This window comes from Orycteropus afer, unplaced genomic scaffold, assembly GCF_000298275.1.
Source record: "Orycteropus afer afer isolate SDZICR_OR568_19922 unplaced genomic scaffold, OryAfe1.0 scaffold00042, whole genome shotgun sequence".
Classification (NCBI taxonomy): domain Eukaryota; kingdom Metazoa; phylum Chordata; class Mammalia; order Tubulidentata; family Orycteropodidae; genus Orycteropus; species Orycteropus afer.
Window position 1 is genome coordinate 9676113 of NW_006921629.1, and position 22584 is coordinate 9698696.

At 43.2% G+C, this 22584-nt stretch overlaps 1 protein-coding gene across 1 annotated transcript in view; it reads left to right on the forward strand.

Annotated features, from left to right (window-relative positions):
• Nucleotides 1-8844, forward strand: part of VPS53 (VPS53 subunit of GARP complex) — a 192548-nt gene extending 183704 nt beyond the window's left edge. Inside the window, exons 21-22 of the mRNA XM_007937432.2 lie at nucleotides 8051-8155; nucleotides 8674-8844. Coding sequence (XP_007935623.1) covers nucleotides 8051-8155; nucleotides 8674-8844 — 276 coding nt within the window. The remainder of the gene's footprint in view (nucleotides 1-8050; nucleotides 8156-8673) is intronic.
• The last annotated feature ends 13740 nt before the right edge of the window (nucleotides 8845-22584 follow it).

Consider the following 22584-nt stretch of genomic DNA (forward strand, 5'->3'; position numbering starts at 1 on the left):
CATCGAGTCAATTCCGACCCATAGTGATCCCCATTGGGTTTCCAAGGCAGTAAATGTTTGTGGAAGAGAGCAACTAGTGGGTTTGTGCCACCAGCCTCCTGGCTAGCAGTCAAATGTCTTAGGCACTATGCCACCAGAGTGCCTTTAAAATGGTCCTGATAATTAAAAGTTCACCTGGGATCCCACCAGGCCTACTGAATAAGAGCCTTCAGCGGAGGGGCATAGAGATGTGTACCTTAAAAAGTGTCCCAGGTGGTATCTATGCTTCAGCAGATTTAAGAAGCACCACTCTAACTGAAAGGAGCCCTGGTGGTGCAGGGGTTAAAGGCTTGACTCCTAACAGAAAGATATGTGATTTGACCCCACGAGGCACTCCTCAGGAGAATGATGTGGCAGGCTGCTTCCCTAAGGATTTACAACCTTGGAAACCTGTGGGACAGTTCTCCTCTGTCTTAAAGGGCCGTTGTGGGTCGGTCAGAATCTACTGGACAGCAGTGGATTTGGGTGTGTTTTTTTTGAGGTGGTATAATTGAAAATAGGAAGTAACCCATTGGGATATTTCTCTTTTTTTCATTTTTATTGTGGTGAAAACATATACAACAAGACATTCACCAACATAATAACTTCCACATTTATAGTTCTAGAACACTGATGAAATTTTTCATGTTGTGCCATTATTATTGGTATCCTTTTCCAAAATATCCCACCACCATTAACATAAACTCAGTGCCTTGCAAACAAAAGGTTACCCCTCCCTCCTACCCCTGGTAACCATTAATAATCTTTGATTTCTTTCTTTTTTTTTCCTCCCCCAACCTATCTAGGAATTTCCCCTCCCTTCTGCTCCCTTCCCATCCCTGGTAACCAAAAAAGAAAGTTTCCTTCCATATATAAACGTTTCGTTGACTTTCTACAATAGTGGACTGATAAAGTATTTGTCCTGTGATTGACTTAATTCACTCGGCAAAATGGCCTCCAAGTTCATTGATGTTATGTGGTGTTTTGCAGATTGTACATTATTCTTTAGGGTTGCATAGTATTCCATTGTGTGTATGTACAACAGTTGAGTTATCCATTCCTCTGTTGATGGGTACTTAGGTTGTTTCTATCTCTTTCATATTGTGAACAGTACTGCAATGAAATGGGTGTGCATGTATCTGTTCATGTCCTGGCTCTCACTTCTTTAGGATATATACCTAGTAATGGGATTGCTGGATCAAATGGTGTTTCTGTTTCCAACTTTTTAAGGAGTCGCCATAGCGATTTCCACAGTGGTATGGTTGTATCATTTTACAGTCCCACCAGCAGTGTATGAGAGTTCCAATCTCTCCACATCCTCACTAGCATTTGTTATTTTGTGCCTTGTTGAACTTTACTATTAGTGCTGGGGTGAGATGGTATCTCGTTGTTTTGATTTACATCTCTTTAATGGCTAATGATCATGAACATTTCTTCATCTGTTCATGTCTTCTGCCCATTTTTTAATTGGATTGTTTGTCTTTTTGTTGTTGAGGTGTTGGAGTTTTGGGATAAGTCCTTTGTGAGATATGCCATTGCCGAATATTTTTTCCCAATCTGTAGGTTCTCTTTTTACTCTTTTGGAGAAGCTTTTTGGTGTACATAAGATTTTAATTTTTAGAAGGTCTTAAATTATCTAGTTTATCTTCTGCTGTTTGTGCATTTGGGATTATGCTTGATTGCCTATCTATGCCATAAATTAGGACCCCTAAGGTTGCCCCTATTTTTTCTTTGATGAACTTTATAGTTTTAGGTTTCATATTTAAGTCTTTGGTTCATCTGGAGTTAGTTTTTGTGTATGGTGTGAGATATGGATCTTGTTTCATTTTTCTGCAAATGGATATCCAGTTTTGCCAGCACCATTTGTGAAAGAGACTATCTCTTCCTCATTCAAGGGATTTCGGCCCTTTGTCAAAGATCACCTGGCCATAGGTCAATGATCTGGGTTCTTGGTTCTTTCCACTGTTTAATTATCTGTCATCTTACCAATACCAGGCTGTTTTGACTCCTGTGGCTATATAGTAGGTTTTGAGATCTGGGAGCGAGAGACCTCCTACTTCGTTCTTTGGTAGTACTTTGTTTATCCAAGGTCTCTTTCCTTTCTATATAAAATTAGTGATTGGTTTTTCCATGTTTTTAAAGAATGTTGATGGGATCTGGATTGGGATTGCATTGAATGTATACATTGCTTTGGGTATTACAGACATTTTCACAATGTTCAGTCTTCTTATCCATGAGCATGGTATGTTCTTCCATTTATGTAGATCTCTTGTAGTTTCTTGAAATAATGTTTCATAGTTTTCTTTGTAGGGAGCTCTGGTGGCATAATGCCTAGGGTTGGCAGTTCAAACCCACCAGCCACTCCTCAGAAGGAAGACTGGGCATTCTATTTCCATAGAGATGCCGCTGGTTAAGATTTATTCTCAAGTATCTTTTTTTTTTTTTTTTGGCAGCTATTTTAAATCATATTGATTTCCTTTTCAGAGACCTCTTTGCTGGTGTAGAGGAATCTAACTCATTATTGCATGTTGATCTTGTATCCTGCCACTATGCTAAATCTTTCAATAAGTTCCAGTAGTTTTCTTGCTGAGTCTCTTGGGTTTTCTACATATAGGACCATAACATCTGGAAAAAGGATAGTTTTACTTCTACCTTACCAATTTGGATGCCTTTGATTTCCCTTTCTTGCCTTGTTGCCCTGGCTAGGACTTCCAATACAATGTTGAATAGAAGTGGAGATAGAGGGCATCCTTGCCTGGTTCCTGTTCACAAGGAGAATGCTTTCAGTTGCACCACTGAGAATAATGTTGGCTGTTAGTTTTGCATACATGCCCTTTATTATGTTGAGGAATTTCCTGTCTATTCCTATTTTTCCAAGAGTTTTGATCAGGAAGGGGTATTGGATTTTATCAAATACCTTTTCTGCATCTATTGATATGATCATGTGATTCTTTTCTTTTCTTTTCACTTTTGTGATAGATTACGTTGATTGTTTTTCTAATGTTGAACCATCCTTGCATACCTGGTATGAATCCCACTTGGTCATGATCTTTTTTTTTTTTTTTTTTTTTTTTTTGATGTGTGGTTGGAGTCTGTTGGCTATGATTTTGTTGAAGATTTTTGCATCGATAGTCATGAGGGACTCAGAGGAAAGACTGAGCAGTCAATTTCTGTAGAGATAACACCTCAGAAACCCAGGGAGGGGTCGCTATGAGTCGGGACCAACTCAGTGGCAGTGAGTGAGATTCATGAGGGATATTGGTCTGTAGTTTTCCTTTCTAGTGGTGTCTTTGCCTGGTTTTGGTATCAGGGTTATGCTTGCTTCATAAAATGAATTTGGGAGATTCCATCCTTTTTTATATGTTCTGGAATAGTTTGAGTAGGATTGGTGTCAACTCTTCTCTGAACGTCTGGTAGAATTCTCCAGTGAAACCATCTGGGCTAGGACTTCTTTTAGTTGGTAATTTTTTTATGACCTGTTCAGTTTCTTCTGTTGTTATGAGTCTGTTCAAATTTTCTACCTCAGTCTGTGTTAGTTTAGGTAAGTAATGTGTTTCTAGAAATCTTGTTTCTTCTAGGTTTCCAAATTTGTTGGAGTACAGTTCTTCATAGTATCCTGATACCCTTTTTATTTTGGTTGGTTCTGTTGTAGTGTTGCCCATTTCATTTCTTATTTGTGTTATTTGTGTCTTCTCCTTCTTCATCTTTGTTAAGTTTGCCAGTGGTTTCTCATTTTTATTAATATTTTCAAAGAACCAACTTCTAGTCTTATTGATTTTTTTCTATTGTCTGTTTTCTGTTTCATTTATTTCTGTTCAAATCTTTATTTCTTTTCTTCTGGTGACTGTAGGCATTTTTTGCTGCTCTTTTTCTAATTGTTGGAGATGTTGGGTTGGAGGTGTTGATTTGGGCTCTTCTTTCTTTTTTGATGTGTGCATCTATTGGTATAAATTGCCCTCTGGTCACTGTTTTTGCTATGTCCCAAAGATTTTGGTATGTTGTGTTTCCATTCTCATTTGATTCAAGGGATTTTTTTATTTCAATTTTTCTTTCTTCTATTATCCAGTCACTTTTAAGGAGGGTGTTACTAAGTTTCCATGCATTTGTTCTTTTCTCATTGATCTTCTAAATGTTGGTTTCTAATTTTATAACATTGTGATCTGAGAAGATGCTTTGTAGTATTTCAGTGTTTTTAAATTTACTGAGGCTTGCTTTGTGGCCTAACATGTGGTCTATCCTGAAGACTGTTCCATGTGTGCTAGAAAAGAATATATATTCTGCTGTTGTTGGGTGTAGATGTCTATAAGGTCAGGTCAGTTGATTGTATTGTTTAGTTCTTCAGCATCTTTGTTGAGTTTCTTTTCAGTTGTTCTGTCTTTCATTAAAAATGGTGTATTAAAGTCTCCTACTACTACTGTAGGAGCTCTGGTAGCATAGTGCCTAAGGCACTTGACTGCTAACCAGAAGGCTGGAGGTTCAAACCCACCAGCCATTCCTCGGAAGGAAGATGGGGCAATCTACTTCCGTAGTGATACTGCCTCGGAAACCCAAGGAGGGGTCGCTATGAGTCAGGTCTGACTCGACAGCACATAACAACAACTACTACTACTATTGTGGAATCATCTGTTTGTCTTTTTAATTCTGTTAAAGTCTGATTGATGTATTTTGGGGCTCTTTCATTGGGTATGTAAATATTTATTATGGTATGTCCTCTTGTTCAGTTGATCCTTTAATCATTATATAATGTCATTCCTTGTCTCTTACGGTGGTTTCTGTCTTAAAGTCAATTTTATCAGAAATTAATACTGCCACTCCTGCTCTTTTTTGATTGCCATGTGCTTGATACGTCTTTTTCCAATCTTTGATTTGTAGTCTATTTTTGTCTTTGTGTCTGAGGTGAGTCTCTATAGACACCATATTGATGGGTCATGTTTCATTAACCAGTCTGCAGCTCTCTGTCTCTTGAGTAGTGCATTTAATCCATTTACATTCAGTGTAATTATCAACAAGTATGAATTATTGGTGTCATTTTTGTTATGTGTTTTTTTGTGGTGTTGCTGATTTATTTGTACCATTTCAGTGCTGAGCTTATTTTATGAATTTTGTTATCATTTCCTTCTTTGCTGTTGTTTTAGTATTTGCTAAATATTTTTGCTCTCTTTTTTAGTTTGATGTGAAAATTTATCATTTTTCTTTGTGTTTACCTTGTGATTTATAGTTTTCTTCCCAAGTTTAGAACAGTCTGTTCTATCTCGCAGTTGTCTTGATTTCCTTACCATTTGGAAGTTCTGTACCTACACTGTTTATTCCCTCTTTTTGGTTTGTAGTTGTCCTCATTTGCCAATTGATGTCTCTGGTTCTCTGTTTACAGTCTTGTAAGCTAATTTTACTTTGTATACTACTATAACTGGGTTGGTTTCTGGGTTATCATCATGTGTATCAGTCATTGGTGTTGTCAGTATTGTTGATTCTCTGTCTGAAAAACTCCCTTTAGCATCTCTTGTAAGGTTGGTCTGGTTTTAACAAATTCCCTTAACTTCTGTTTATCTGGAGATGTCCTAATTTCACCATCATACTTGAGTTGACAGTTTTGCTGGGTATATAACTCTTGATTGGCAATTTTTTTCTTTCAAGGTTTTACACATATCATCCCATTGCCTTCTCACCTGCATGGTTTCTGCCAAGAAATCAAAGTTTAGTCTTATTGTTTGCCCTTTTTAGGTAACTTTTCATTTTTCTCTTGCTGCTGTCAGGATTCTTTCTTCATCTTTGGTTTTGATTAATTTGATTATGGTATGTCCCAGTGGTTTTCTTTTGAGGTCTGTCCTGTTTGGGGTTCATTAAACTTCTCGAGTGGATATCTTCTCATCTTTCATCATATTAGGGAAATTTTCCTCCAACAAATCTAAGACAATATTCTTTGTGATTTAATTTGCCTCTTCTTATTCTAGAATTCCAATTACAGATAGGTTGTAATTCCTCTTGATGGTATCCCACATGACCTTAAGCTTTCATTTTATTTTGATCTTTTTCTTATTGATCCCTTAACAAAGTAGTATTGACATATTTGTCTTCAATCTCATTAATTCTGTCTTCCATTGATTCGATTCTACTCCTTTGCCTATTCAATATGTCATCTACTTCTGAAATCTTAGTATTAATCTTCTGGATTTCTATTTGTTGTTTTTGTATCATTTCTAATTTTCTGTTTATTTTGTCAGTTTGTTCTTATATTGTTTTCCTAAATTGTTCTAGAGTTTTGTCTGTGTTTTCCTTAATTTGGCAGTGTTTTGCTTGATCTGTCTCTCAGTCCATTGAATGTACCTAAATATGATTCTTTTGAATTTCTTTTCAGGGAGTTCCAATGCTTCTTATTCCTTAGGGATGTCTTCTGGGTCGGTACCTTGTTTGTACTACTTTATCTTACTTCTTTACATAGACTGGGATGGTCACTTGTGTCTTTGAGTGGACTGGGATGGTTACTTGTGTCTTTGTGTTGATTGGGATGGTCACTTGTCTCCGAGACATTGTGATGTTGCTGTATTTATGTTTAATTTGTGGTTGTATGTTGGTGTGATTCGCCCAAGTTCGCCCCCCCCCCCATTTTGTTTTGATATTATCTGTGTGAACATGGTACTGTGCTCCTCTGTTTGCTAGTTAGTAGCACTTAGCCACTCACCACTGTCTCTTGGTGGGTGTGATAGAGAATGAGGGTGTGTACAAAGATCTCTGTTAGCTGTTCATGAAGAGCAGTTGAGTGTGAGTTGAGCTGGTATTGGCCACTGTCTATCATTAGTGAGTTGGTGCAGGAGCAAGTGGTATCCCTCACTCAGTGGGTGGGGCTGCAGGAGGTGCAAATATGGTTGGGTTGTATGGGAACAGTTGCTGCCTCCCTCCCCCTCAGTTAGACAAAAAAATTTAAAATAAATCAATAAATAACAAGAGAACAAAAAACGCAAATCACATAAACAGGAACAATCACAAAAAAAGAAAAAAGAAATAAAGGCAATAAATGAAAAGAAAAATTTTAAGATATATATTTTTAGAAAAAATGAGAAAAAAGAAAAAAAACAGAATATCTGAGAAGGAGAATGAGAGAAAAGAGCAAGAGTAAAAGAATAGTAAGGAAAACAATTGGAAAATTGCAAAAGGAAAAATAAGGGATGGGAAGAACTGAAAGGAAAAAGAAGGGAACAGGAAAAGGAAAGAGAAGAAAAAAACAAGAACCAGGGAAGGGAAAGAGAAAGTAAATAAATAGGGAGAAAAAGGAATAATTTGAAAACAAACAAAAACAAAATGGGGGGGGGGGCACCCAGGCTTTGTCAGGGCATAGACTAGGGTGGAATTCCTGCTGATCAAGAAGGTAGGTGGAGGTGGGGAATGGCCACACCTCTGTTCACCTAGAGGGTGTGTAGCATAAAAGTAACAAGGGGAATACTGCACCTTTCTAGTTGTTAGTATCCAGTGTGGTTGCCTGGACTGTCCTTGGCAAGCAGAGCCTATTTTTAGGTCACTGTCCAGGTCAGAACACTGCTTGTATACATTCAAAATGGCTGTACCCTCAGAACTACCAGCAGTCCACAGCTCTATTTGTCTCCTTCTTCACTGTTTTCCTTTTTAGTTGCCAGGCACCAGTGCAGTCCTTGCCCATGTAGTCCTTGGCAAGGAGAGCCAGCAGTCCACAGCTCAGTTTGTCTCCTTGTTCAGTGTTTTCATTCAGGTTCTTCTACTAGTTGGTATTTAATCCACTTCTTTATCCTTACCTTCAAAGCTCAGGGTTCCAGGGTTATCTTCTGTATCAGTTTCAATTGGTTTTTCATTTCTTAGTTGCAGAGGGTCTGTGTAGCTTGTCTGCCTACTCCGTCATCATGTAGGCAAGTGTCATCAGGACATTTCTGAATTGAGGGGTGCTGCTGCTCAAGGAAATCTTGCAGTATCCATTTTGTGGTCATCTTGCAGTTGAGGAAAGATGACCCCGTGCCCTCTGTGAGTCTTCCTGAAGGGCTGAGCTTGCCTCTCTCTCCCCTGGTAGGTGGTGATGGCACCTCATGAGCCGCCAGTGGTGTTTGTTGACAACTACATCAAACTTCTTACAGACTGCAACACAGAAACCTTCCAGAAGATACTGGACATGAAGGTTAGCTCAGTGTCTTGTGCCAAGCCCTGCTTGTCCTTCTCAGACTCTGCTTCTCAGCTGGGGGTGGTAAAAGTGGGGTACAGTCTCCTGGGGAGCTTTCCTAGAACACATGTGCCTGACCACACTGCAAACTTGGATTCCAAGCATCTGAGGAGAAGGGTCTTGGGCAAACAAACATCATGACTCTGGTAATACCTCCACTGCTCAGCCAGGCCGGGGCAGAGGGAGTAGAATGAGAAGCAGAAGCAGTACACTGCACACACGTGCACACTTTTTACCCATCTTTGCTTCTCTCTCAACCCTTCCTTCCTCTACTATGCTTGGAACCTTTTTTTCTTCTTCCACTTTTTTCCCAGGCTACTTCCCGGGGCTATTAGCTCCTCTGAAGAGAATATTACTCCTCAGCCTACAGTAATTTTGCTGCGTGCGAAGCCTCGGCTAACAGCACGTCCACAGTTGAGCTTGTTGCCTCCCTCTGGGCCCAGACTTCATGGCTCTCCTTTCTCTTTCCCCCTCAGGGGCTGAAGAGGAGCGAGCAGAGCAGCATGCTGGAGCTCTTCCGCCAGAGGCTCCCCGCCCCGCCCGCGGGGGCAGAAGGCTCCAGCCCGCTGTCCCTAATGGCTCCAACGCCAGAACAGGAATCATCTCGCATCCGGAAACTAGAGAAACTAATTAAAAAGAGACTATAGGCGCATGCAAGGGGGTACTTCTATTTCCCAGCTGGTTACTCTCAGCACCCAGCACCCCAGAAGCCCCCTGGCCTCTCCTGTCCCTCCCTCCATGATTCTCAGATGGTCATTCCCAAGACGCCCCGGGACATTGAGATTGTTAATACATTTCTGCCCTTCCCTCTTTTAATTCTTGTCCTAATCAGAGAAGCGGAGTTAGGGCTGGGTTATAAAAACGCGATTCAGGAGATGGCTAACTCCTGAAACAGGCAGCGGTGGCTGAGGACCTCCTAGGGTTCATTTGCTGTTCCCGGGATGCTCCTTCCTTGTTGAGTGTTCACTGACTCCTGTAGTCTCACCTCTGTGGTCATACCCTCAAGTGGGTCTCACCCATTCCTCTGTCTGCTACTGTTTGAGATTACCCCTGCAACCAGAACCCTAAGACTTTCCCACTTCCTCTCTGGGTTGGGCTGTAGGGCCTGGGTTCATGACATGGCAGATTGTGGGGAACTAGCCTTTCTTTATGAAGGACATGGCTGTGTGAACACTCTTCCATGTAAATCCCAGTGTCCTGGTACGTAGTTTGCTTCTGGTGCTTTTCATGATTTGGCCAAGTTATCCCTGTGTTCTCGTTTCTTGATTATCTCCAGTGCCCTCTCTCCATACTTCTAAGGGGAGAGACCCCTCTCTGCCTCTTACCCAGGAGGCTATATGTGCCAGGCCCTGGAAGCCAGATGTCCTGTCTGCCATGGGGCTCTTGACCTGGGGGGGAGGCAGACCCACATCTGACCCTTAGAGAGGGCTCTACATGGCACACTCAGCAATGTAAGCAGATTATTTCCACCATTTCTTTATTCCCACTCTGCTCCTAGAGAAAACTCATAGGTGTTCTCCTCAGGTGAAGCTGTGGAAAAGCCTGGGGGGCCTGTACCTGCCAGTCCCCTTCCTACCCGTTCCTTTTCAAATCCATCATACTTTCTAGAGTCCTCTGAAACAACAGCACAGCACTGGAATGACCTGTCACTTGGTTAGTAATGAAAAAAGTCCATGGACACGCTGGTAATAGAACGTGGTGGGTTCTAAACAGAAGGCTTAGAACCTGGCCCAGCCTGGAATGCACCCCGAGCCCTGGCCTGTCCACGCCGGCCTCACGGGCCAGCAGAGCTCTGCAGAAGAGAATTGCCTCCTAGAGCTCCTTCCGTCGTCTTTCTGCATTAGGACGGCAGGCGGCACCTGAAGTGCAGCCTGGGTTGACTGGCCTCAGATGGCCAGACTGTGGCCTCAGGTGGCCGTTCAGTTGTCAGTGTGTACCCAGGAACTCTAATTGTTGTGCAGGTGTGGGGAGCTAAGAAGAAAAATGGAGCTTTTCACAGAAGATGTACATAAGAGGCCTCAGGATAAAGTCAGGATATCAGATAGGACTCAAAAATGAGTATTCAAGCCAGAAGTAGTTTCCTGAAAATCCATAAAACTGGTAACAGTCATACAATAGGAAGTATTAACGTTTGAAAATATGTCTAGAAAAAAATGGACTGTTCCTTCCCTTCCTATTTTCCCAATATAACCAATCTCCACTGTACCTCTTCCCTCCCCTTCAGCCTCGCCAGTCCCCACGTTGATCCAGGGCCTCTTGTCTTCATTGGCTTCTACCCCTTTCTTGCTGGTCAGTGTGATGCTCAAGTCCTGAGCACCTCAAAGTCCAGAACACTGAGAAAAAAGTAAGTGGTGGAAGAAGGAGACGTGGCCTTTAGCCGCGCTCCCTCAGGACACAATTGCTAAATAAGAGACGTGCGGGACATGACAGTTGGGAGAGCACCTGGGAAGCTCAGTAGAGAGGTTTCCTGTTGCCAGGACACTCATTGTGTCGCTCTGGTAAGATTTACAGGCAGCACCAATTGAAGTTAATATTCTCTGCCCACTCCTAAAAGAGGTGGTGAGCCTGCTTCCAAACAGCCCAGCCAGTCCCAACGCCCTTCATTGGCCTGGGGGAGCCAGGAAAGCCAGCAACTCCCACACCTGGTTCTTGTCACTCTCAGTGTTTACAGACCCACACTTTTCTTTTTGCTTCATTTTTGATGAGCCGGTTTCTGGACATCTCCATAACGGCACTGAGATGTCAGGCCGCCTTGTTTTCCCAGTTGGTGGTCATGGCTAGAGGAGTTGCTTTCCTGATTTATTACATTGTCAGGAATCTCCAAGGAGCCAACAGATGTCAGTAGGAGTTATGTTAAATGTCTCCTTGATGGGGACTGAATACTCTGTGTGTGTCCTGTGGAGACAGAGCATGTCTCTCAGCAGGGGGTTGCATCAGCATCACTTGGGCCCTTTTAAAAAATATGGATGCCTGGAGATTTTGAGTCAGTCCGTCGAGAGGGGCCTGGCATATATATTTAGAGTTCCACAAGTAACACCGATGTGCACTTCAGGTTAAGAACCATTGCAATAGAGAGAAATTTGCTTTATTGAAGGGTCCCTGTAGTACATTTTCCTAACAGTATATTCTCACTTAGTCTAAGTGAGGTATAGTTAGCGTACAGTTGAGCTAGTACCAACATGGTAAAAATTCTTGGCGGACAGCTTGCAGCTTTCATTTTACACTTGTGTTGATGGCAGTGACGATGCGGGGAATCAGGTTCTCCTCATGCTCACTAGGATCCTCCTGTTCTGATGACCGAACAGAAGCTTTATTTATTACTGTCACTCCCAAATAACATACCTAAAGGAATGCTCGTTGCTGAATGCAGGAGCTAACCACGCTGTGCTTCAGCTAAACGCAGATGCGGTACCCATCCTTGTAACCCCTGCCACCCGTTTTCTCTAGTTCCTTAAAAAACAACTGAAGTCACTTTATGTGGTTAAAATAAACTTGGTAATTTATAATTAATAAAGAATTCCAACTGCTATGCCTGTGATGGACAGACTTCCTGATAACTGACTTAGAAGGGCCCAGGCTGGAGAAAGTTTGGTTTGGGCTATAACAGTAAAACAGAAGCCATGGTGGGCAGGAAGTTTCAACATTCAAAGTCAGTTCTGGGGTTGAAGCTAGGTATCACCACTCCTTTCTCCTGTGTCTGGTGGCCTCCTCAGTACAGATCAAACAGAATGGAGAACAAGCGGCAAGACCAGTGTAAGGACTGGGCAGCCTGGGGCCTGGAGCGGGTCTAGGGGCACCGCCTGCTGCGGGGGTGTTACACAGGTCCATCCTGAATTGTTGTTGAACAAGGAAACGTGGTTCCCTGTTTGCAGAATGTGAGGGAAATGCCAAAAGCTCACAGCTGGAAAAGTAATTCCTTTCCCTAGGAAGAGAAGAGAAATCTCCAAATCACTAGCTTGCTTGAGGGTGAAGGCAAATGATTCACACTTCTTGTCTACTCCAAGTCAGAGGCCTAAAAATAAAACAGTTAGAACTGCATGGGGCCGTGTAAGCAATAGTCTTGGAAACATGGACACATGAAGGGCTGGTGTATGAAAAGGATACCTTTACATTTTATGTGTTAAATAAAAATTTCCAGGCTCATTCTAGTATTTCTCAAAATGGATAGCCTGGAGGGACCTCCAGCTTCTACACCTTTGTGAGATGTACATTACCTTAAAATAAAGCAATTGCTTTTTTGTGTAAATACCTCTCATTTTCCCCATCTGGAAGTGATTTCTTGGTGCATATGGGAGCACAAAAAAAACTAGAGTTAATTAAAGCATTACTGGCTGTCGTTTGCTAGAATGTATTTCCTTACTGTTGACAGAAAACAGAATGGACTGTAGGAAAGACTCCCTAAGGAGCCTGTGGATGCAGGCTCCCTCTGGACGTCCACCTCCTTCCTGACAGTCTGAGGAGACGGTGCGCGGGAATAGGGTGTGCGGCGCGGGAGAAGCAGCCGCGGAAGACCCCTCTGTAAATGCACACAGAGCGCTGACTTCTGATTTGCAGCCCATCTTGCATTCTGAGTTTCTGTTTGCTGATTTTCCCCTCCACCCTGCCGTTCCAATCGTGGCCTGCTTACCACTGTGACTGCCAATTGATTGCTTTCCTGTATGCAGTAAATTCGTCCCGTTTCCTTAATAACTGGGTGAGCTTTTTGCAATGGCAAGTGTTTGGGAACTCCGATGTGTCAACAGTGGAGAATTTGTGGCAGCACTTCCCTCTGCTTGGCTTTGAGATCATTACCTAGTTTCCATTCCTTTGTTTTCACCAGTTTCCCACTTTCATAAGGCAGCCAGGGAGGGATCACTCTGATCAGAAAAGAAACACTTCTCCCGTATAACCCCACTTAGAAGGGCAGTGGAAAACAATTTGCCTACCAAGCTCTCTTGCCTCTTATCTACGTGACCAGGGGTAGGAGACAACAGGTCCAACCGAAATGAAAGCAGCCGGCAGAAGGTGTGGCCCCCAGGTCTGGTTCTGGCACTTTGACATTGGGCAAGTCGTTTATCCTGAGCCTCAGTTTTCAGTATCTGTGAAGTGGGATTGTAATCAGTAGGGCTATGAAGGTCATACGAGAACCCATGTATACATGTGCTCTGTAAACAGCCACCGTGCAGGATGAAATGTGCAATGTGTTCATTATCAAATGCCTGCTGGGACCTGGGGCCCACCTGGCTGACAGGTGGTGTGTGACAACCAGGTGGCTGGCTTCTTTTGCCTGGCCTTTCATAAAACGGCTGAGTGACTAAATATCCTGCTGCTTATGTACAGCCTGCATCCGCGGCATCTGAATGTCTGCTCTTTGCCTTTTTAGGTCATGATTGTGATAGCCACATTACTCAAGAGTTCTAAAAGACTCTCTGTGCCTGGATTCCCCTTGCCCTGGCAGCTGCTGTTTCCGTAGCATTTAGGGATAAGCCTGCAGCCACTGAACGTAGAGCATCTCCCTCCTGGTGGTGTTGGCCGAGGTGCCTGTTGTGGAAAATGTGGCACGTTTCCTCTGAATGCAAATTAGAAAGGTTGCCAAAGGCTCCCTTCCAGAAAATTCTTTAGGTATGGTGTCTGGTGTCCACAGACCAGACTCCAGCTGGCCGCTCCTGAAAGCCACAGCATTCTTGCCTACACTCTGGTGTTTTGTGTTGGGTGTTTTTGTTTGTTGTCATTCGGACACACAATGCTCAAAAAACTCAACAAGATTATCTTGGAACAAGCAATCCTAACTGGAGAGCCCGAAGATTCACAGGCTATGTGGATTACATTACAGTTGCCTTTCAAAGAAGTTTAGACCTTTTCCAAAACTAGCTAAGTCCCCTGGAAATCAGCTGGAAAGTGACGAAATATCCCTGCATTTGGCTCTTTCCGTCCCCTTAGGGGAGACTGATTCTGAGAATGCAATCCCATAGAGTGATTTTAAAATAAAGTGTTAAATGCTCTGCCCCCTAGGAATGTTTATTACTTAATGTGAAGGCTCTGGTAGCTTCTCAGGAATCAAATGGAATTTGCACAACTGCTTTGCTCCTTCCGTCTTGAGTAATTTTTCAAGTGAGAAATGAAGAACAACTTCTCCACAAATTTCCCTCTACTACTGGGGCCAAGAAAAGTATTTGCAAAGTGGCCTGCAGCCTTCAGGGGTACCAGTGAAACGGTCGAGGGAAACTAGCTACTTCTGCTGGTTCGCTTATTCTCTGTGCTGACAGAAAAGGACGGCACTTCTCAGCAAGAGGGCAACAGTACCAGCTGCTAAGGAGACCGCATGCCACAGGATTCTTCATGAAATAATGGACTGTAGTTGAGCTGGCCTGGGCAGTCACTTGAAGGGCTTTAGCAGCAAATGGAAAAAATAATCAGATCGTGTATAAAGAAGACATCAGTTCACACAGAGACACCCCTACAAACTCCTACCCTGGCCTGTGCCTCTGTGCCTGGCTAGCTGAGTCGGCCAGAGGAGGGAGGGCACTGATGGTTGTTAAGGTCCCCTGGTCCCAAGTGGCTCCGCTCTGGGCCTTGGCTGCAGAGCCCAGCTTACTACTGTCTGGCATGAGGGGACTGAAAGGGTGTTAGGGATCGCATTGTGTCCTCAAAACTACGTGTTGGAATCCTAACCCTTGTATCTCTGGATGTAATCTTATTTAGAAATAGGGTTTGCTTTCTTATGGTAATTAGCTCATACCCCAGCAAGGTGGATTCTGAATCTAATCGCTTGTGAGTTATAAAAAGCAGATTAGACACACAGGTATGCGCTTGTGCACATGGGGAAAGACAGATAACCATATGAGGATCATCACGGAACCAAAGAATGTCGACCCGAGGGCTGTCAACGAAGAAGCCACACGGCTGAGACCGTGATTTGGACTTTCTGCTCCAGCACTGTGAGAAAACAAATTTCTGTTCTTTAAAGCCACAGACTTGTGGCATTTCAGTTACAGCAACTCTAGATAACTAAGACAGAGGGTCTAAGTGATACCATGCAACCTGCACATGTTCCTGGGGGGCGGCGTGTAAGAAGGAAAAGGAAACGACTTAGGATTTCTCTTGTCCAGGGACTTTATGGTGTCTCACCAAATCAAAATCTCAGTTTCTTAGGTCTGATTAGCTCCATTTTGCTGATGAGGATACAGAGGCTTGGAGAAGGTAAATGACACACATGAGGCTATATGGCTGGTAAGTGGCAGCATTTGGCTGGTAAGCCAGAATTTGACCCAAATCTGATTTCAACATCCATGCTCCTTGTATTACACTAGCAGTTTTCAGATTTATGAGAAAATTTCACAGGAGACCCCTGTTCTGGTTACCTAGTCCCGCTCTGACAAGAATATATACCACAAATGGGATGGCCTTAAACAAATAGGAGTTTATTCTTACAATTTGGAGGCTTTAAGTGCCAGGCTCTAGGGGCTGGATGAAAGCCCCTCAACCTTGAGGTCCAGCTCTGTCTCCTGCTCCCAGCCCACTGGAGCTAGAGGCATGTCTTAGCTCAGCTGCTGGCTGCTGAGGCTGCCAAGCCCAACGTTAACAAGTAAAAAGGCACAGTCCTGATATTACCAAACCACACAGCAGGCCATTAATTTAAGTCCATTGTAAGTCCCCAGGTCAGCAGAGTATGGCAGGCTGCTGAACAAACAACATGACTACATGCAGGGTCCAAGTGTGCCATAAGTTTGAGACCATTCCCAAAGCTGTTTCATATATGGGAAGTAGACCACATACCCAAAGGCAGCTACTCAGCTGCTCCTAGTAGATTCCACCATCGAGTTGATCACCAGTCTCATCGTGGGGACTACTACATCCAGCTGCCCAGCCACTCAACCAAGCCCAGCCAAGTTGACACATAAACCAAACTACCACAACCCCCAACTATACAAAACAGATCAAAGTATTTTATTAATATAGTTTAAGTTCAGATATTTTCCAAAGCAAATCAGTGAGACTGTTTCAGTAAATAGAAAGCATTTGAAATCCAAGGTTATGGATCACAATTGACATGTAACAACTCCAGCATCCTCCTTTATTTCTGTGTGTTGCTTTGGTTTCACAGAATAGAGACATCTTGATTTAATCCAATTAACCATTCACAAACAGCATCGGTTCAAAACAGCTCTGCTGCCAATCCCGGCAAATCTTCAGTTAAACAGAGGGGGCAAGTAATTCATCTTGACGTCTGCAAGAACAGGAGCAGGACTGGGAGCTCCTAGTATAGTCCATGCTTAATATAGCCTCTTCCAGCTGTGCCTATAACAAATGTGTGTTGTTTTATCACAGTTTTTGATGGTGACAACTCCATTGTAAATCAGTCCTCACATAAGTCAAATACTTCTTTTTTTTTTTTTTTTAGTTTTCATTATTAAGGCCTTTTATTATCAGTCTTTATAAATATAACATTGAACATCTGCAGTGAACATCTGAGAATGATAACATCAGCAAATTACATTCTCCAACATTGTGTGTAGTACATATTACTAAGGATAAGATGTCCCCCCCAAAAAACTAAATAAATAGATGACCATTAAGTACAGTTAGTTAGGTGAATGTGTCATGAGCCAGGGACTAATGTGTACATATTTTAAAGTGAAATTGGACTCGCGCTTTTGTAGCGCTCCATCCCCCACCGAAACACCTCTGAAGAATTCAGACTTTCCCCAGAAGTCGTTTGAAAGCTGCACTGCTGCGGCTACAGCTGCCGCATATTGTTTTTCTGAGCCTAGAGGGGAAGAAGCTTGGCAACATTACCTTCAGAAGAAGGAGCGCAGTTTCTTTTGAAGCTTACCACCCATTCAAGTAGCACCTCCACCGCCACCCAAATTCTGTGTGAGGAGCCCCGGAAGCCACCTCCTGCATTAAGTTCTCGTCGCCTTTGGAAAGTATATAAGAGAACCCTGGTGCTGGATGGGTGTATTCCAAGACCAGGAAGGTATTGCTGGTATGGGAAGAGGGCAGCGAGAATGCATGGGAGGGAAGGACACGGAAGCGGTCACAGCGGGGGGGAACTAGGAAGAGTTATTACAACGTGGGGAATTGTAGTCAATGTCATGAAACAAAATGTGTGTGAAATGCTGTATGGAAAATGAATTTGCTCTGTAAATTTTGACCCAGATCACAATAAAAATAAAAATAAAACACTACCTGCTCCTCAGGAAAACGTGAGGTGAAGATTACAGCCTTGGAAACCTGATGGGCAGTGCTGCCATGAGGCGGGGTCGGCTTTAACAGCCTCAACGCTGCTTAGTCTTTCACTGACTCTTCTTTCCTTCTGACCTTTCTCCGTGGCCATGTCCGCAGGTCTTGCTTGGGTTTCCTGTTGTATTGGCTTCACACTCCTTCAGAGAGTTCTGGTCACCTCCCTCAGTGTCTTCAGTCCCCTAACACGTCCTATCATCTCACATGTAACCTCTCCAGGTAAACTCAGCTCCCTTCCTGGAGTTCCCCATTTTCTAAATGGCACCACATTCCTGTTCCTCAGCCTCCAGATCTTACAGTCAGTCATCCTTGATCCTCTGCTTTTTAGCCAATGCATTTAGCTTAGCATAAAACTGTTTCTTAATTACTAACATCACAGGAACAGATTACCCAAGAAGAAAGGTATGCACAGGATTAATTGTGCTTACTTACTAATCTGTAGTAAACAGTTTGACCTGGTAAGTAAGTACAGTTAGGCCCGTGCGTACCTTGCTCAGTGTAAGCCAGTGCACCACTATTACTGGTTAATCCCCCCCCCCCATAACCATTGCTCAAACAACAGTCATGGAAATCAGAAAAAAATCTAACTTGTCCCAACAAATCAAGAACCTCAGTCCCAGTAAGGCACAGGAGATGGGTTTGGCATGGTCTCCAGTAGGGCACATGGTGGCTCTCTTTCCTTGGGGTTTCTCAAAAGGAGCTGGGCTTAGCCTCGCTCCAGCAAACCTCCTCTCACTCCCAGCTAACAGCACTGATAATGCGTAGTCTTCCTTTTGCTACTGCTGCTATTTTCTTCACCTTCTAAAATATTGCAGTGGTTGTCAGTCGCTGTACAGTCGGCCTCCAATTCAGGGCGACCCCACGGGCATCAAATGAAACACTTCCCAGGTCTGTGCCAACCCCACGATCAGTTGCAGATCACACCCTTGTGATCCACAGGGTTTTCACTGATGGATTTTCAAAAGTAGATCTCTAGGCCTTTCCTCCTAGTCTATCTCAGTCTGGACGCTCCACTAAAACCTGTTGAGCATCATAGCAACACACAGACCACCGTCGATGGATGAGCGGTGGCTGCTTGTGCGGTGTGTTGGCTGGGAATCAAACCTGGATCTCCCACGTGGAAGGGGGGAATTCTATACTGAACCACCACTGCCTCCTATAACAGCAGTACTCGCTTTTCAATTACAATATCAGTATTCATGTTAAGAAATTAAACAATATGGATAGCTATCAAAGCCCTTGCTCTCCTTCTAGACTCTGTCTATGTCTATGCTGTGCGGGAGTTCTGGCGGTGTAGTGCCTAAGGCATTTGACTGCTAACCAGAAGGCTGGTGGTTCAAACCCCCCAGCCACTCTGTGGAAGGAAGATGGGCAATCTACTTCTGTAAAGATTTACTGCCTCAGAAACCCAATGGGGGTTGCTATGAGTTGGAATCAACTCAATGACAGGTTTTTTTTTTTTTTTTTTTTTCATGCTGTGTACGGGGAAAGGGTACCTTGCAAATAAAAAACATGTATCCAAATTAACCATATTTTTCTATGGCTTAACAATACCCTCAGCATATAAAAGTCTACTCGACTCTCTTTAATATCTACGTAGTGTTCTGTAGTTCAGATATGCCATCATTTATTTAGCCAGCTTCCTATTGATACACAAATAGGTTGTTTCTAATTTTTGACTATGAAAAGCACATTATCAGTGAAAGCTCTTGTGTAGATATCTATGCTTATTTGTGCTCACATTTTTGTAGCACATTTTCCTAAAAGGTATGTTGTTAGTTGCCACTGAGTTGCCTCCAACTCATGGTGACCCCATGTACAACAAAAATAAGTGTTGCCCGGTCCTGCGGTGGTTGGTACGCTCCAGGCCATTGTTGCAGCCGCTGTGTGTTTTGAGTGCCTTCCAGTGGAGGGGCCTCGCCTTCCAGCACTGGATGGGACAGTCTTCTGTTGTGCTCCACAGGGTTTGCACTGTCTAATGTTCAGAACTAGACGGCCTGGCCTGTCGTCTTAGTCTGTCTTAGTCTGCAAGCGCTGCTGAAATCTGCCCTCCATAGGTCACCCTGCTGGTGTTTGAACTCCAGTGGCCTAGCTTCCAGCATCTTAGCAACACACGAGCCACCACAGTATGACAGACAGACAGATGGTCGAACAGTGTTACATGCCCATTTAAAAAGATTGAATGTTACGCACATTTCAAACGTTGCTGTTGTTGTTGTTGTTATGTGCCATCGAGTCGGCCCCGACTCATAGCGACCCCTCCTTGGGTTTCCGAGGCAGTATCACTACGGAAGTAGATTGCCCCATCTTCCTTCAAATGTTGCTAGCTCTTGCCAAATCCCCTCTGCAAAGATTGTTTTGCCACATGCTCTCATCAGCAACGTCTCCTCCACATCCTCACTGGCCCCAGATGTTTTTTCCTGCTTCTTGATCTAGAGGATGTAGTTGCAGCTCTATGTGTAGAAAACCAGTAAGCACAAGATCCCCTTTGGTGTTTTTTTTTTTTTTTTTTCTTTTTAATATTTTACTGAGTTTTGGTGAAAGTTTACATAGCAAGTTAGGTTCCGATTTGACAATTTCCACACACATTTTTCAGTGGCCTTAGCTACATTTACCACAGGTTGTCAACATTCCTTTACAGTGTTGTTTGTTTGCTTCCCAGTACTCTATTTCCCTGCCCCTTATCCTCTCGTCTTTGCTTTTGAGAAATTGTTTTCCTTTCATCTCACACTGATGATTTTTAAATAGAGCACTGATCGTAAGCCCATGGAAGCAACAATCAAGAAATCAAAACAGCGTGTTTGATTTCATTGGGCAAATCTGCTGCAAAAGACCTCTTCAAAGTATTAAAGAGCATTGGCAAGTAGCGACTGGGATCTTAAAAGCTTGCAAGCAGCCATCTAGATCCAACAATGGGTTTCTCCTCATCCACAGCAAAGAAGGATGAAGAAAACCAAAGATTCATGGAAATAATTAGTCCAAGTGACTGGTACACCATGTGATCCTCAGCCTATACAACTCTGAGACCAGAAGAACTAGATGGTGCCCGGCCACCACTGTCAAACACTAGGAGGGGGATCTCTGTAGGAGATCCTGGATAGAGTGGGAGAACCATGTGGAACAAAACTTAAAATCATTTGGAAAAAAAGGACCAGGTTTGCTGGCCTGATGGCTCTGAGACTATGGCCCCTAACTGTACGTCAGGTCTGGAACTGAACCCGCTCCCGTGGCTTCCAGCCAAGCAAAAGATAGGCACAGGAACTGAACATTTACATTAGGTAAATACATTCCTTGGAGAGATCAATCATGGGAGAATAGAAGGGCTGTGTGTGTACAGGGAGACAGCTCGGGTGGGCAGGAGTGCATGGGAGGGAAGGACACAAGGAAGAGGTAACTATGGGGAGGAAGTGGGAGGGGAGCTGTCGCATTGTGGGAAATTGTAGTCAATGTCATGAGACAAAGTGTATGTGAGCTGCTATATGGAAAGTGAATTTGCTCTGTAAACTTTCACCCAAATCACAATTTAAAAAAAAAAAGTATTAAAGAGCAAAGATGTCACTTTGAAGACTAAGGTGCACCTGACCCAAGCCATGATCTTTTCAATAGCCTCATATGCATGTGAGAGCTGGACAGTAACAATGAATAGGGAAGACTGCAAAAGAATTGATGCATTCAAATTGTGGTGTTGGCGAAGAATACTGGACATACCGTGGACTGCCAGAGGAATGAACAAATCTGTCCTGGAAGAAGTACAGCCAGAATGTTCCTTAGAAGGGAGGCTGACCAGCCTTCATCTCACATACTTTGGTCATGTTGCCTAGAGGCACCAGTTCCTGGAGAAGGATATCATGCTTGCTAAAGTAGAGGGTCAATGAAAAAGTGAAAGACCCTCAACAAGGTGGATTGACACAGTGACTACAACAATGGGGTCAAGCATGGCAACTATTGTAGAGATGGCACAGGACCAGGCAGCGTTTCATTTTATTGTACATAAGGTCACTATGAGTCAGAACCAACTCGATGGCACCTAACAACAACATAGATATTTCTATCTATTCTCACCTATGTACACACCTGGACCTACTTGCATACTAATTTACCTATACCCATCCATCCAAAAGATGTTGCTTTGAAGACTAAGATGCACATGACCCAAGCCATGGTATTTTTAGTCACCTCATATGCATGTGAAAGCTGGACAATGAATAAGGAAGACTGAAGAAGAGTTGATGCTTTTGAATTGTGTTATGAAGAATACTGAAAATGCCATGGACTTCCAGAAGAACCAGCAAATCTGTCCTGGAAGAATTGCAGCCAGAATGCTCCTTGAAAGTGAGAATGCCCAGACTTCGTCTCACCTACTTTGGTCATGTTGTTAGAAGGGACCATTCCCTGGAGAAGGATATCATGCTCGGTAAAGTAGAGGGTCAATGAAAAAGGGGAAGGCCCTCAGTGACATGGATTGGCACCGTGGATGCAAGAATGGGCTCAGGTAAAGCAAGGATTGTGAGGATGGTGCATGACCGAGGAGTGTTTCATTCTGTTGAACATGGAGTCACTATGAGTGGGAGCCAACTTAATGGCACCTAACAACAACAACAGCAATAACATGCGTATGTGCCCAAACACTGGTTTTTACTTTGGTCATTCTATGCTCACTATATCCACAATTGGGATTGCTTTTCCCACTGCCAAAAATAACAAGTCTCTTAAGTCTAAAGCATACTTTCCCTCCCTACCTCCTCTTCCTGGTAACCATCAATGAACCTTGGTCTCTCAGCATTTATCTATTCCTATAAAAGAGGGATTGTACAGTATTTGTCCTTACATGCTTCACTTATTTCACTTGTCTTCCAAGTTTATCCATGTTATGTTTCCCAAACTCATCATTGTTCTTTATGGTTGCTTAGCATTCCATTGTATATATGTGCTACAATTTGCTTATCCACTCATCCATTCATTGATGGGCACATCGATTGTTTCCATTAATTTGCTATTATGAGTAAAGCAGCAATGAACATAGGTGAGCTTATGACTCTTTGAGTCACTATTTTTAGGTCTCTAGGGTATATATGTCCAGAGCCCTGGTGACACAGTGGTTAAGCACTCAGCTGCTAACCGAGAGGTCAATGGTTCAAACCCACCAGCCTCTGCTTTGGAGAAAT